Source organism: Trichomonas vaginalis, chromosome III (assembly GCF_026262505.1).
Source record: "Trichomonas vaginalis G3 chromosome III, whole genome shotgun sequence".
Lineage (NCBI taxonomy): Eukaryota > Parabasalia > Trichomonadida > Trichomonadidae > Trichomonas > Trichomonas vaginalis.
The window spans coordinates 4,518,660-4,534,713 of NC_067205.1; the positions used below are offsets into that span (position 1 = coordinate 4,518,660).

At 31.8% G+C, this 16,054-nt stretch overlaps 5 protein-coding genes and 1 pseudogene across 6 annotated transcripts, besides 2 other annotated features; 4 read left to right on the top strand and 2 right to left on the bottom strand.

Moving 5' to 3' along the window:
• Nucleotides 1-5,050: part of a mobile genetic element that runs on past the window's edge.
• TVAGG3_0641070 lies at nt 1,229-4,570 on the bottom strand (annotated as a pseudogene). The gene has a single exon. A coding segment is annotated over exon 1 (3,342 nt).
• A 799-nt stretch (nt 5,051-5,849) lies between the features above and the next one.
• TVAGG3_0641080 (choline transmembrane transporter protein) lies at nt 5,850-8,157 on the top strand (the record flags this gene model as incomplete). The annotated part of the gene is made up of 1 exon (XM_001318433.2): nt 5,932-7,896. One exon carries the CDS (start codon nt 5,932-5,934, stop codon nt 7,894-7,896), a length of 1,965 nt encoding a protein of 654 aa, XP_001318468.1.
• Nucleotides 8,158-9,380: 1,223 nt separating this feature from the next.
• TVAGG3_0641090 (proteasome regulatory particle assembly) lies at nt 9,381-10,418 on the top strand (the record flags this gene model as incomplete). The annotated part of the gene is made up of 1 exon (XM_001318432.1): nt 9,418-10,404. One exon carries the CDS (start codon nt 9,418-9,420, stop codon nt 10,402-10,404), a length of 987 nt encoding a protein of 328 aa, XP_001318467.1.
• Nucleotides 10,419-10,566: 148 nt separating this feature from the next.
• TVAGG3_0641100 (glycine-rich protein family) lies at nt 10,567-11,639 on the bottom strand (the record flags this gene model as incomplete). The annotated part of the gene is made up of 1 exon (XM_001318431.1): nt 10,569-11,498. One exon carries the CDS (start codon nt 11,496-11,498, stop codon nt 10,569-10,571), a length of 930 nt encoding a protein of 309 aa, XP_001318466.1.
• A 708-nt stretch (nt 11,640-12,347) lies between these two features.
• Nucleotides 12,348-13,337, top strand: TVAGG3_0641110 (uncharacterized protein; the record flags this gene model as incomplete). Its single annotated transcript, XM_001318430.1, has 1 exon — nt 12,348-13,337. The coding sequence occupies one exon, from the start codon at nt 12,348-12,350 to the stop codon at nt 13,335-13,337; it is 990 nt and encodes a 329-aa protein (XP_001318465.1).
• Nucleotides 13,338-13,601: 264 nt separating this feature from the next.
• Nucleotides 13,602-14,546, top strand: TVAGG3_0641120 (uncharacterized protein; the record flags this gene model as incomplete). The annotated part of the gene is made up of 1 exon (XM_001318429.1): nt 13,602-14,546. One exon carries the CDS (start codon nt 13,602-13,604, stop codon nt 14,544-14,546), a length of 945 nt encoding a protein of 314 aa, XP_001318464.1.
• A 171-nt stretch (nt 14,547-14,717) lies between these two features.
• Nucleotides 14,718-16,054: part of a mobile genetic element that runs on past the window's edge.

A 16,054-nucleotide genomic window follows, 5' to 3' on the forward strand; every position in this document is an offset into this window, starting at 1 on the left:
ATATCCTCAACTGTAGAATATTCTTCTCTTGGATAATATTTGCCATCTATGTTTATATGATATTTAATACCGGGGTTGTAGAAACAAGAATAGTCATTTATAGTTCGTCTGAACAGTACAAACATAGTATCTGCATGTTTCATTGCAGTTGTTAAAGCAATATCTGTTCTTGCACCTGGGTCAGCACTTTGGTTTCCAACTTCACCTGCAAGTCTTTGACAGATATTTGGTGTATAGGGAACATAAGTGGAACTGCAATATATTTGGCAGCTAAAGCATTTGAAATATCTGGGTCCAACATATAGACTGCAAGTCTGCTTTCTATTCTCTTGCATTCAAATTTTTCGCATGTGAACTTAACTGGGTCCAAGCATCTCCAGCAGCATTGAAATAATAGTTTACTTCAGTGTTGAGGTTTGAGAAACCAAAGTCTAAGTCAACTTTGTCTTTGCAAAATTCGGCGAATGACGTTTTATTTGTTCCTTTACGTCTGTAAGAGTGAATGGGTCTTGTGTTGGTGCAATGACTAAGTTATTTTTGCTTGGAGTAAGTTCGATAGAAATTTTTCCTGCCCAGTTTGGCAAGTATCTTAAAAACCTGAAGATGAGGAAAGATGACAAAGGAACTCTAAGTTTCAGTTTTACTTTAGTGGCAGCAGTTCCATCTGAACCAGAAAGGTTAACATAAACTCCTGGAACGTTAGGGTCAAGTCTTCTTATTTTCTCAATAGTTGCATACTGGTCTGTTTGTTCTCTAGCTTGTGGTTGTACTGAGTTTCTCAAAGCGAACCATTCATAGTTTGCCCATGTTACTGTTTGAACTAAGTCAGAGTTAGAATATATCTTATATCCCATGAAAACTTCTGGAGCATATTGGTATCCGACATAGAAAATTCCATTGCAACCTTTCTTGTCAGACAACTTGGCAGAAGGTTTTATTTCAATGTCTTGTTCCACGTATAAGAATGAGTTGTCAATAGAAATAATATGAAACCTGTCGCAAGCAATATCTACTGTTGTTGAAGAACCTTCTCCAAACTCACCTACATTTCCATAAGAAACAGCAGTTGTATATTCGTAAGTTCCAGGAACTATTTCTGACCTTCTAATGGCATTGTCGCATTCGTTATACCATTCGGAAACATTTCCATTCATGGCATCCAAAACTGTTGGCGTTATATTCTGAGCGGCGTACATTTCATATGGGTAAAAATATAGAATAGTTGGATTTATGTGTCATAATAGAACCCACTCGGACCAAGCTTTACTTTCTTCCTGACTGAGTTTTTAACTCTTCTTTTTCCTTCATTGCCACTACTTTCACTAGATGAAGCTACTTCTTCACTACTTTCACTTTGTTCTACTCTTCTCTTCTTCTTTGGTGTCGCTTTTGGTAACTTGCCCTCTGCTTCAAGTTGTTGCATCTTTGCCTCATGTTCACCTAGTATGTTGTAAATTTCCCATGTCCTTTTTGCCTTTGGGCTCTGGTCGCCCATCTCAGGTAACCTATATCCTAGAAAGATTTTGTCATAGTTTGTATTTGAGTCTTCGCGTATTGTTTGCATGACTCTTTCCTGAGTTTCCGGTTCAAGCTCTTCAAACAGAGCTTGTCCATATGGAATAAGCTCGTTTCCAAATATATGTTTTTGTAGCCATTCTGGTTTTCTTTCCATGTTACCAATAATATCCTTTGTGAATGGGAAAGCTTCTACCCAACGTTTCAGTCTTGCGTCATTTATTTCTGTAGTTGGTTTTATTTTGTCAAGGAACATGTTTTTCAATACTAACATTTCATTTGGTACTGTCCATTTGAGTTTTCTTAAATATTCATCCCTTCTCGGTTCATTGTCTGCAAAGTAAGTTTTTATGACATTTTGTAAACTTTCGTTTGCAAGGTCATGTACAATAGGTTCTCTTCCTTCTCTGTCCCTAACTTTCTTTCTAAACTCTTCACCAAATATACCATCTCTATGGTTCTGTGTAGTTCTTTGAGATAAATGTTCTAGAACGTCAGGTGTTATATTTCCATCAGCCATGTTTCATTTCATACTGGTCCAAATATCTGCATGTTTCATATCTTTCAATGGCATTAAAGCCGCGCTTAAAATACCAGCTATATCTGGTTCACCATTCACTTCCATTGCGTCTACAACTTCTTGGAATTGAGGTTGTAAGTTTATGAACCACCTATCCGGATTAGCTTTATGACCCCATCTCATTGTAGTTCCATAGTCTGCAGAAACAAAAGTAGGTTTGTTTCCATCTTGGTTAGGTTCTGAATGAACTTTAAACAATGTTTTCATTTCTATATGTTTTGTGTTGAAATTTAACCTTTTATTTTCACCGAGTTCAGCCAAAGATTGAACGTTATATGGTCGTAAGTAAAAAGGGTTGTTGTATTTGCGTACATTTTCTTTCAGTACTTCCATTCTATGCTGAATATTTTTCATCTGGTGTTGGAGTCTTTGTATGTCGGTGAACATTTTTTCGATATTCTTCTACTATGTCAGCCGAATTTTTTTTAGACTCTTGGAAAGATTCCATATTCACCTCATACTCTTGTTGAGGGTCAAGATTTTTCGGCTGTTCAAATCTTCATCTAGTTCTGTGAAGTTAGTTTCCAAAGGAGGGACTTGTTCGTTTCCTTCAGGCTCTTCTAGCTGTTGTTGCTGAACTATTTCTTCCATGTCTGGTTGTATCTGAACTTCTTCCTGTGGAGTTTCTTGTACCTCATCTGCTGGCATTTCATATATTCCGAGACCGTTTTTAACAAGTTCCCTATCTAAGTCATCCGGACTCATAAACCTTTCTTCTTTCGTTCGTCTCTATTTTTTACGCGTTTCATGAAGAGAGTTGAATTGTCATTTAGCTCTGACACCAAATATCTCGGAGTAAATTCGTTCATGTCATTTGGATGATATGCTATTAAATCATATCCCTTAGCGAGCTTGTATTTTCCAGGTTTGAAATTATATCCCATTTGGTGCTGAACCATAAAGCTAAATAGGTTCGGGTCAGTATTTCCTTCCTTGAACTTTCTAATAGCTTCTTTATATCTGTCACTAAAGTCAAGAGTATCTGGGTAACCATACTCTTCTTTAAGCATTTTTAAGAATTCTTGGTTTCCTTGTTCTCTACTTCTTTTATGTCCTTGCTCTGTTTGTGGTTGTTGTTGTTGTGCAGGGTTTTGAACTGTTGGTTGTTGTGCAGGGTTTTGAACTGTTGGTTGTTGTGCTGGTTGTTGTTGTTGTGCTGGATTTTGAACTGTTGGTTGTTGTGCTGGATTTTGAACTGTTGGTTGTTGTTTTGGTGCATGCCTGTGTCTATGTCCATGTGACGATGTAAATGTTTTAGGTAGTCCTGGTGCAGGTGCTTCTCTTGGAGGGTTTGGTGGTATATAAGTTCCACTAGCTAGTATATAAGTTCCACCAGCTGGCACATATGTTCCATCTGCAGCGTAATGTCCTACCTGACTTTTCGTTCTTAAGAAAGCATTTACTAGGTCTGTTTTGGTCTGTTGTAACTCTTTTTCTTGACTTTCCACAACAGTTGCTCTAACGGCGTCATAGGCACTTTGAACTGCCTGTCTCGTTGCTGCATCTGTTATTTTCGTCATATTTTGTGCTACTTCTTTTAACTCTTTGTCGAAACCTTCAGACTTCAGTTTTCTTTTCCAGATGAGAAGTCGTTCACGTAGTTTCACCTTACTATGAAGAGCTTCGAAGGCGTTCTTAAAGTCAGCATTTGTTAAAGCTTCATTTGAACTGTCTTCATCCGCTTGTATTTTTGTCCTTATTGACCCTATAAGTTGGGCTGCTTTAGCGTTGGCTTGGGCATCTATGTTAGCTTTTATATATTCTCTGCGCTTTTCATTGCCTTTTGCATGGCTGCGTCGTTTTTTTACTTTCTTGTGCTAAGTTTCATACTGTACGGTTGGTTTTGCAACTGTAAAAGTTTTTTCTGCCTTTACATTTGCTTCAACTTCTTTTTTATACTCATTGCTATCCATATATGTCTTCAGGGCTTTTTGTTTTTCTCTTCATCTTTCAGTACTTTATATTGAGTAGTATGGTTTTTCAAATTTTATGTTCCATTTTTACTTTCTGCTTTTTTCTGACACTTTTTTCGCATATTCTCTGTACTTAGTTCTTTCAGTTGTTCTTCTTTCTTCTTTTTCTCTACGTTTAACTCATTGAGTTTCTTTGTGTGTCTGTCATATTCTAGTTTCTTTTCGTTTTCACTTATTTGCTTCTGTATGTCTATGTTTGACTTTTTGACATCTGTTATTTGATTTTTGAGTGAACTCAAATTCATTTGACTTTGAGGGTTATAGGTGTTCCGTCTGCAGCTCCACCATAGCCTGCCATTTTCGCTAAAAGTGCCGCTCTTAAACCTCCACTCTGTGCACACAATGACTCGGTTTAAAAGCATAGGATTGCTTGACATTTGTTTGCAACATAGTGGGGTCATTCAGCATTTGTTGTTGCAACTGTTGTTGTGGTGTCAGTTTTACTATTGGATGTTTCAATGCTCTTCCTCTTACGTATATTCTTACGTAGCTTACGTGGCATTTTAAGTGAAGTTAAAAAAGCGGTTTTTTGACAGATGTTTATATGACACTTTCTCCGGTTTATAGGACCTCTCTCATATTATCTTGTCATATCTAAACTCATAGTCATGTATGTCCTCTAACCATCTCATAACGGTTTCCAAACCACTTTTATCGGATGTAAAGTAAAAACATGGATGGTTATGTAAAACGTCTAAAGTTTCTAAAGAGTCTCTCAAAGTATACTTCCTTGGAACGCCCGTAACTTTTCCTGTAGCGACGATAGACCCTTACTTGTCCGGACAAAGTTATACTATTTTGAGTCCTCTACAAAAAAGTCAACAGCGACGACTCTCAAAAATTTTTATGGGCTAGAAGGGGCGCAGCCCCTGGAAAGCCCCCAATACCCAAAAAAACTTCATTTTATACTAAACATCTTCGGGGCTAGAGGGCACGAAGTGCCTGGAAGCCCCCACTACCTTTTTTTTTTTTTTTTTTTTTTTATTTAGTCATATTTTGCATAATTCTAAGTAGATTTTGTAAAAAATCAAGAAAGAAAAATTTTAACGTGCTTTATTTTTTCTTTTTTATAATAATACATATTATTATATAATTAACATATTCATAATGTTTCACCCTTTCAAAAATATAATCCTCCTCCTCTCAAATAAACGTACATACGGGTGGCCTCTTTTTTCAAAAAATTAAAATTTGAAATTTTGGGCTCAAATATTAGAGATTTTTTCAACCTTCAACGATATATGTTGTCTATATCAGACCTCCTTTCTTTTTGATACTTAACATTGTTCCTAAATCTTAGCCGTTAAGGCTGTTCTGAAAATATTTTTTTTCGAAAAAATTCGAAAAAAATTCTTGAAATTCAAAAATCCCTTAATTCCTGAGGATTTTGGAAAAAAGTTTTTACATGAACATGTGTATATTATATGAAGTATATTGATAAGGTAAAAATCAAATTTTATTGCATATTCATCGAGAAAATAAACTAACGAATCCCTCAAAATTGAGAGGGTAATCCTCCTCCTCTCAAATAAACGTACATACGGGTGCACCCTTAAAATATATATTACTCAAAATTATCTATACCTGATTTTCAATTGTGCTGAGCCTTCTCAAAGGTTACAAACGTGACAAAATTGTGTGTAACGGCCGATGAGTAGCCTTGAAATAAGCATTTAATAATTAAAATTTATTCCAAAGAATTTGAAAAATCGACGGAAATTTCTGAAAATTACACATTATTTTTCAAAACGAGATTTTTCTGAGCCAAGGAAATTGTTTTGATTTACTTCCCTTTATTAGTTATAATTTTCAAAATTTGGTTACGACTGACAAAAAATTTGTAAAACTCTATAGCATAAAAAAATGGGTGCTAGAGCAGGTCCTCCTGATGGTTCTGAAGAATCAAAGAAGGAATGGGGTAAGTATGAGTATCCAGGTGATGTTAAGCACATGAAATGCCATAATTGTTTCTGTGCAATCGTATTTTTAATTTTATTTGGCTGCATGATTGCACTTTTAGTCATTGGTGTCCTCCGCGCCAAGGTCTGGACACTAACAAAATCATGGGATACCCATGGTTTCTATTGTGGATTCGACAATTCACAGCTAAATATCAAAGGTGCTCCAGAAGGCCTTGTTAAGCCAAATTTAGTCGACTATCCATACTTATTCTTCGATGCTCTTAATGTTACTCGTCAAATATGTGTTTCAAAATGTCCTACAAATGGAGATTTACAAGCAATTATTAAGCATAACGTTACTAAGTCCGAAAACGTTACATACCTTGATAATACAACCTACAACACAAACTACTATCCAGATGCCAACGAAACTTACGAATACAAGACAACAGTAGTCTTCAACAGATGTATCCCAGAAGTTAACCTCGAAGAAGACCTTATCAACGGCACACAGTTCATCGATGGCTTGAAGCAAGCATTAGATGCTATTCCAGCCCTTTCCAGTGCCTTGAATTCCGTATTCAATCTAAAATGGCAGATTCTTGCATGTTCCGCCGCCTCTCTCATTGTTGGCTTAGTTTGGATCATGTTACTACGTTGCATTACAGGCTGCATAGTCTATTTCGTCGTAATGCTCGTTCCTATTGCTCTAATTGGCTTCGGTGTCTGGTTATTCATGAAAGGATCATTAATGGGCACAATATCCGAGGTAGTTAAAACAAAGAAACTTACAGGATCGCAGATAACCGCTGTAATTGTTTGGGTTATTGCATTCATGGTCATTTTGATCATTATCTTCCTTTGGAGCAAGCTAAAATCCACTGTAGCCATCATTAAAGTTGCCGCCAAAGCTCTTGGTCATAACTTCATGGTCATATTTGTTCCAATAATTACGATGATCTTTGCTTTTCTTTTATGGGCCGCATTATTAGTTTCTTCTGTAACTCTTTATACATCAGCTGATTTCAAGTACTGGGTTGATGATGATGGTCTCGATAAAGGCATTGGACAAATCAAATTTGATTTGAACAAAGTTCTTCAATACATGTTGATATATAACTTTGTTTATTTAGTTTTTATTTCAGTTCACATGTATTTTGTTAATTATTATGCATCTAGTGTTACATTAGTTAAATGGTATTTCACGGGGCAAGAAGGAAAAACATGTTGTGGCTGTACTTGTTTTTATGGATTTTGGCTTGCATGGACGAAAGGATTAGGAACTATTACTATTTCTAGTTTGATTATGACACCTCTTTATTTGTTTATTATATTCATGGAATATTTGGATAAGAAATCCAAACAGGAAGGAGCACCAATAATTGTTCAGTTCCTCATTAAATGTTTGAAATGTTGTTTGTGGTGTTTCACAAAAATTGTTCAATATTTGAACAAAGTATTATTCACAATTCAACAGATATTTAATACTAATTGGGGTCCGTCTGCTAAATTAGTTATTGATGTAGTTGTTTCTGATACTCTATTGACAATTATGTTGAATGGAATTTCTTTCTTCATTTTGTTCTTGTCGAAAGTTGTTGTTTCTATTATAACAACGCTTGGTTTCATGATATGGGTCTATTACGTAAAGAAAGACTCAATTGCTGGTTCAATTTTGGCTGCAGCTGCTGTTTTCTTCCTTTCTTATATTGTGTCTTCTTTCTTGTTGTCTGCTTTCGATAATATTATTGATATTGTTTTCGTTTGTTACCAATCAGAAAAATCTATCCCTGGATATGAAGCTGGCGATGCTTCTAAGATGGTCAACCAGACAATTACTGATATGAAGGGTGCTCACGAGAATGCCAATACAAGCAGCAAAGTTTCAGCTGAAAAATTGGAAGATGAAAATGAAATGAAAGAATAAGTGAATAATGTTTGTTATAAAAAATATATTGATTTTTATTCCATTTTACAAAACAATTTTTTTAGAACTGATCTAAAATCAGTAGAAATAGTCATTAATTGATATAATGATTATGATGAGACATCTAAATATGTGAGCTCTAATCAAATTAAATTTGATACATTATTAATATGCAGATCACATGATTTCAAGATAAAATTATGATATCGTTGATTATTTTCTAGATATTTAGTATTGTTTTTAAACATGAGAAGTAAATCGTTAAGTTGATACAGATATAATGCTACTAATATATGTTGATATATTTATAATTATATAATCCATTTAATCAAAAACTATGGTTGGTTTAAAACTTTGGAAAATAAACTTCTTTTATATATCATTAAAAAAATTATTATTTGATTCTGCTGTATAATTGATAAATTTTTGGAATAAATCATAGAATAACAAAAATAAAAAGCATTTATCGATTTAGAATAGAATAAAATGGCTTTATTTCTATATTTATTTTGAATTTTCAGAAAAATCACCATAATTTTAATTACAAAAAAATCGAGAATTGTTAAAAACGTTATCATTTTCTTGACAAATTGTTCAGTCATTTTTTAAATTAGAAAAAATTTGGAATAATCCACTAAAGGAGGCTTCATTCTAGATGTCCAAGACAATTGCTACACCTCAAGAAAACATCGAAATTTTTAAATATCAATATCGATTTTCATCAATCACTTAATATCGACTGTTTACAGTTAATTCCATCGCGCATTATCAAATTATAGTATATTTGAACACACAAAATATAGTATTTAAAATTTATCGAAATTTCAAGAAATTTAACAATATTCCAACTTTCATACACAAATATTATTACCAAAATCTTATTGTAAAAAGAAATGATTAACATAATCTAAGATCTAACGATTTTTTTACCCAATCCTAAAAATCTTTTTAATTACCGATCATTATTTGGGCATATTTTATATGCAGATGTAGAAAGAGAAACAAGCAAAGCGATGCTTAAACAAATTCCTGAAGATGGCCAAATCAATAAACAATTTACTTTCTTAACATCGAATTTTGCTCCTTTTGAGCGATATTTTTCGTTTGATTTCCATACTATTACTATGCTTCACATGTCAAGCATATTGGATACAATTTTGGTTGTTATCTTTCCTTTTGTGATTGAGTAACCAAAATACTGGGAGAAGAATCATGTGGTAAAGAATATTATTAAAACGGACAGCAACTATCTATTATATGTTCTTAATTTTGATAAATATATTTGTTATCAAAATATGAGAATTTGCATAAATATATTCAATAGCCCATCATTAAAATGCTCCAAAATAATTGAAAACATGAGAAATATTATCTTTCCTCCATATTGAATAAAATTTTGTTTAAAATCAAGATTAAAGTCATCGGTTGTCAAATAGTCATGGTTTATTCAAGATTTTATTAGTTTGTCACGCTAATTTTATTCATTTTTATCTAAGTTTCTGTTCACCTTATTCGGAATTCATGACAGAAAGTTTTCTGAACGAAATAATGAATCACACTGTTACGAAGAAGTACTCAAAGCAGGATATAATGCACATTTTGGATAACTCCGTTCTAAATTTCGATCAAGCAACTTTATTGATTTACGAAGTATCCGAAACATTTAGTCAAGCAGATATTTTCAATTTGTTGAAGCATATTTCTATTAATTTCAACAGCAAGTTCGAAGCATTACAAAGTTTTCTAGTTTTATTAAGCATTAAACTAGAAATTCCGTTCTTTAAAGACTTATCAACATATTTGCAAGATAACATGAATGCAAAATCCCAAGTCGCTTCTGCAATTCAAGAAAAAATTAATCTCCTTACAAATCAAAACAACGCTATCTTATCACAAATTTCAGTACAACTTAACTCTCTTAAGAATGCAACAGTATCTGCTGAACCAAAAGAACAAAAACCACAACCTACCAAGATTTCAAATGAAAATATCAAACAACTCATGCAATATGAGAAGGATAAATCTCATTACGCTTATATATACAAAATTTTAGAGAAGAGTGCCAGCGAAAATGATAAAGAAGCTCTGAAATTTTCTATTGATTCGAAATACGCTGAAATCACCGATGATTTCCTGGATAACATGCTTCTGAAGGCAGCAGACCTAAATAACTTACAATTAGCGAGATATCTCGTTGAACTTGGAATGGATCCAAACGTTACAAACAGAGGATCATTAACACCTCTTCACTACTTCTGTAGAAATGGAAATCTAGAAGCGGCAAAGTTTTTCTGTAGTCTCAAAGGAATAAACGTAAATGCAAAACATTATCAAGGGTGGACTCCTTTGCACTACGCTTGCTTTGAATCAAATATCCCACTGGTTGAGTTCCTTGTCACTGTTGATGGTTTAAGAATCAATGAAACAGATAATTACGGAAATACTCCATACCAAAGTCCAACATCCCCTAAAGTAAAAGAAATCCTTTCTTCAAAGGGAGGAAAATAAAAAATTATAAAAATAAATAGTTTAGTTTTGAATTTTATTTTTGATATTTTTTTTTTCTTAAAAGAATAGAAGTAATGTTTACTCTCAAATGATTTGCGCATATTTGTGAATCTAATGAGATATGATTAAAAAAAATTACAAATTATCAAAAAACTATAGTTTATTCATAAATGCTTCAAAATGCATGTCAAAACAGAAAATGGAGAAAAGCCATGTCTCTTGACATAATCATTTGAAGATGCAGACAACAAGGTAATTATTGCATATCCATCACCTGAGTTTTTACCTTCAGCAAGGTTTCCATTAGAAATCTCGATATCTTTGATTTCGCTAATTTCTGATGGTCTATTTTCTGAATAAAAAAATCCAGAGCCACCGGCGCCAGAAGCTCCGTCCTTTTCTCCGCAGCCTCCATCAAATAACCCACCACCGGATCCTCCATGAATTCCTATGCGATGAAATTCACACCCACTCCCAAATGATCCATTTAGATATCCATGCCCCCCTCCTAGTTGAGTCCCTCCTTCTATATCTGTTTCACCACCTTTTCTTCCTTTTTCCCCACCTCCAAAACCACCTTGCAGCTCTACATATTCATGAAGTTTTTTCGAATCGATATAATCAGGAACTTCGCTTTTAAAATAACCTCCTTGTGCCCCTCCACCACCCGCAATCAGAAATCGTGTGCCGAGATCGTTTTCTGACATTCTGAAGTCAGTTCCCCCACCCCCAGGACCCAATTTGAATCCACACCCTCCGCCATTGAACGAAGCTTCACTTTGTCCATCGTCAGTCCATTTTCCTTGAGAACCAATAAAGAGATATAAAGGAATTGTTTTGGTAATGGTGATTTCTGCAGACCCGTAACCGCCTAATCCTCCTTTTTGAGAGCCACTATCTTGAGATCCTTGAGCTCCAAAGACTTCAAATAAATAATGACCAACTTTAAGCTTGATTTCGAATCCTGAACAGTTTTGTTTATTAGTGCATGGATAACGAAATGTAACTGAAGTAGAATTAATTTGGGTATTTTCATCATCAACATTTTCATTATTTATAATAGAATACTGTCCAAAATTAAAATGAGTTGCCATTTTTTAATTAAAGAATATAGATATCCTTCGCAAAAGTATATGAAACACTAATGAAAAAGGACCATTTGAATTGGAATGGAAATTCCTTATTCAGTCCCTTATATTTTTAAAGACTTGAAAATTCTTTAAAGTCGTCTTGTCAGAAATAAAAAGAAGGTTAATTTTTTTGATAAAAAAAAATTCTATAGATTTTTAATGATAAACAGGGGAATTATTTCCTTATATAACGCAAAGAAGAACTTTAATGAATATAAGATTTTTTGCAAGGTTAATTATCGTCTGTGTGACCAAGTAAAAACTATCGTCAAACCCAAAGCATGCGTTAGTACACATAAATAACTATATTATTATTATTTATAGAATTTCGATGACAAGAATAGTCCAATAATTCGATTCAAGATAAAGCCGATAACAATTTATGCTTTCAATTTTAGAATTGAATTGAAATTATACCTCGGTCCCTTCATAAAATTAATTAATTCAAATGTTAACGAGGATAAAAATTTGACCATTATAATTAATACTGTATTTGCATCTGGAATCCATCGAACCAATATCAATTTTTTTTGAATGCATTTTCAATTTTGGTAAATTTCATTTATTAATATTAAATGAAATCTATCTAAAATTATTATTTATATTCTAATAAATTCAATTTTGAGAAGGTGCTTGATAAACGACATATTATATTGCAGCTATCATTGAATTGTAAATTGATAAATTATATAATTATAAATAATCTATTCAAATTTATATAAAAACCGTACGCTCTCTCAAAAATAATAATTCAATATCGACTTTTTGATCGTAATACTATTAAGTATTCATTTTTGAATATGAACACATTTAATGATTGTTTTTTTGATAATCCAAAGTATAGCAATTAGCTATAATTGGAAATTATTCTCTAGTGATTACAGAAGTAAAATAAAACTTGAATGGCACGAGTTTTACGAAGAAAGAAATAATAGTTTTTATAATGGCAATATTGCAGGCAACCAAAGATACTACATTCTTGATATTGTATCAGCAAATAGTAATCGAAGGTTTCTTTCATATGAGTCAAGAAGTGGATCTTCCGTTTTTTGTAATAATTCTTATAATGGTCAAGGATGCAATATATATATTGTAAAAGGTAATATTGTTCAGAAAAGAGTTTGTTCATTTCACTGCTCAGCTTCCGGTTACGGTCAGCATTGCTGGATTAAGAACCAATATACTGAATTAGAGAAGAACTATAATATCGAATCATCATATACACATTTCGGCAATTCAAGGAAAGGGGCACCAATCTGCCATTCTTACGGTGAAGTTATTATTAAAATGGTTAATATTTCATATTGTATGATACATGAGACTTCAGGATTATGGTTAGAGGATATGCAATATAATGGAAATGTAACTTATACATTATTTTCATCTAATAATGCGAGAGATGATTTTTGCCTCAAATTGAGTCATTCATCAAGTTATAAAATAATATGTTGTCAAATTATTAATAACTCTGTTTCTACATATTTAATTTCAGCTAATAGAGGAACTTTTACATTTATTAATTGCACAATTATCAAGAACAATGCAACCGAAATATTATATATAGCTCGTACTGGAGATTTTAAATTTTTCAACTGCACGATTGATTGCAATGTTCCTTCTCGATTCATACATTCAGATGATAAATTAGACTCTTTTTCATTTGAAAACGAATTAATCCATATTGGAACAGAAGGATGTTATCCAAAATTTAGTTTGAAATATCAAAAAACCAGACAAATTGATTTAACGAGGTCATTACTTAAAAATCCAGGTAGTAAGAGTCATTCTTTATTTAGAAAATAAGCATTATTGTATTTTCATATTACGCTTTCTTCTTTTCAAATATAATATAAAATCATATTGTTCATATCATGTAAATTATTCATTATAAACTAATAAAAAGTGACAAAACCATCATTTTCTGATCAGAATATCGATCTTAAATAACTTTTCAAAATCTTGTATTGTGGTTTGCAAAATAGATATTTAAAATATGATCTTAATTGAAATTCCTTAAATCAAATTTCCATGATAAAGACAACCTATCTTTGAATACCAAAATTAAATATGATAAATCGAAAAAATTCCGATTGGAGTGAATTCTATGATGATAACAATTACAGCTACTATAATGGTACAATTGATTACAATACAAGTTATTATATTTTCAATGCTGTCTTTTCAAAATTTCATGATATAGTGCTTCTCCTTCATTCGAGCTCATCATCATCAAATATCCTTATTGAATCTACTCTATTCCATACGAATGAAGCTGCGGGTCTCGGCTGTAACATTCATTCATCCGGTCTCGGAAGTATCATACAGAAAAGAATTTGCGCATATAATTGCACAAATAAAGGAATTGGTCAGCATTGCTATATTCTAAATTGGGATTCTTCTATATCGAAAAACTATAATATTGAGTCATCATATCTGAATTTAGGAAATTCGATAGGACAAAGTACAATATACCATGGATCAGGTGAAATTATTATAAAGAGAATTAATATTTCATGTAGTAAAACAGATTCTGGATCAGTAATTCAACTCGGTCAAACTAATTATGAAGGTAATATCACATTTTCTATTTTGAATAGAAATACAGCTTCATATCAACACTGCCTTCGTTTAAATAGTAATAAACCATATTCAATAATTAACTGTGATATAAAAAATAATACAGTTCTTAATCAATTTATATTTGCAGAATCTGGAGAATTTACCTTCAAAGATTGCATTATCATAAAGAATAATGCAGTAAATACTTTTTATGGAGTTGAATCTAGTAAATCCATATTAATTCATTGTTATTTGGAAATAAATGGGACATTTGAATTTGTTGAAATTGAGAGTCTCTCAGCAAGCTCTTTTGAAAATGAATTATACTTCTTTAAAACAGCAGAGTGCAATGTTGAAAAAGATTTATTGGAAATGAATTTGCATTCTAAGCTCATATCTTTGTTTAAATTAATGTTATGTAAATTAAATTTGATTCCTACGCTCCTTAAATAAATATTTTCAATTAATACGAAGATTTGCAAAAATACTGATGAAACTTAAGAGGATTGTATTGTAGCTACCTATTCTACAATTCTTGATTGAATATGGTATAAAATCAATCCAATTTCCATTATTTGGAACCATTGAATTTTGTATATCTAAAAAGTGACAAAATAATCTTAAGGCTCCAGTCCCACCCTTTCAATTTTTAAAATTGAATATATCCGTCAATAAGAGTTTTCATGACTTATAATTAAAGATATTATATTAGTGTAATATAAGCTATCATATTATATTATGACGTAGGGTGTAGCATTGCTAGAACGTTATTTGTAAATTTCACTATTATCAACTTTGAACGATATAATTCATCCTATAAACAAAAGGACTCTGTCATGTTGTAGGATATTAGTATAGTATATTATTTATATTAGTAAACATGACTTTTACTTTTCCCTGATTGAGTTATTTTTTTAACAAAGAAAAATGAAAAAGTTACTTTTTGACAAAATCTAATAATAAGTGATCCATAATTTTATTATTAATAAACATGTTACTACATATTCTTTAGATATATCTAAACATTGAATAGCATTAGCTTCTTTCGATTTTTATCAAAGTATATAAAATTACCACCTGAAAAAAATTGACATATTTTGACAAAGAAGAAAAAACTTTTAGTTCCGCTCTGTCACTTTGTTAGCATGCTAGTGATGTTTATTATTATATCTTAGTTTAATTTTATATATAAATGAGGAATGAGGAATTAGATTCGCAATACCATCACGAAAATAGCATTTTTAAAAGCTTGTAATTCTATATGAGATAAATAGACATGAAAAGTAAAATCTGATATGAATATAATTTAATATGAACTATTATATTATAGTTGAGATTGTTTGTCAAAACGGTTTTTTGACAAGTGAGTATTCAATTTTTCAAAAGTATATTCAAAAAATTGAATGATATCTCAACGTATAAGGAAAAAACTTTTAGTTCCGCTCTGTCACTTTGTTAGAAAAATTATATAGTTTCTATCGACACTATCAGTATACCCAGCTGTGAAAGGTATATTGAGGAATTAGGTTTGCAAGATTGTAATTTTTGTTATTTTTTTCCAAATTGAGAGGATTTTTGACGATAGAGCTGGACTATTTTTGAACAACAATTTCATTACCTTATGCTTTATAAAAATTTGAACAAATTTTATGGCGTAATAGTATAAGTTATAATTTATTAATTTCAAAAAGAAATGACCAAAAAATTCCTTTCCAATATGTTGAATCAAATCGATTTTATAAATAAAATTTAAACCTTAAACTCGATTTTTATAAAAGTGACATTTTTTAACTTTCAATAACTTAATCCCATGGTAAGAAGCTAATCTAATCATAAAAAATGTTATAATTAACCACATGTTTATTCATTTATGATATCATTATGCTTCAAAATCTATAATTCTAAAATTCAAATTATCAATTATCAAAAAATCTTTATTTGTCATATATCAAATTGAAAAG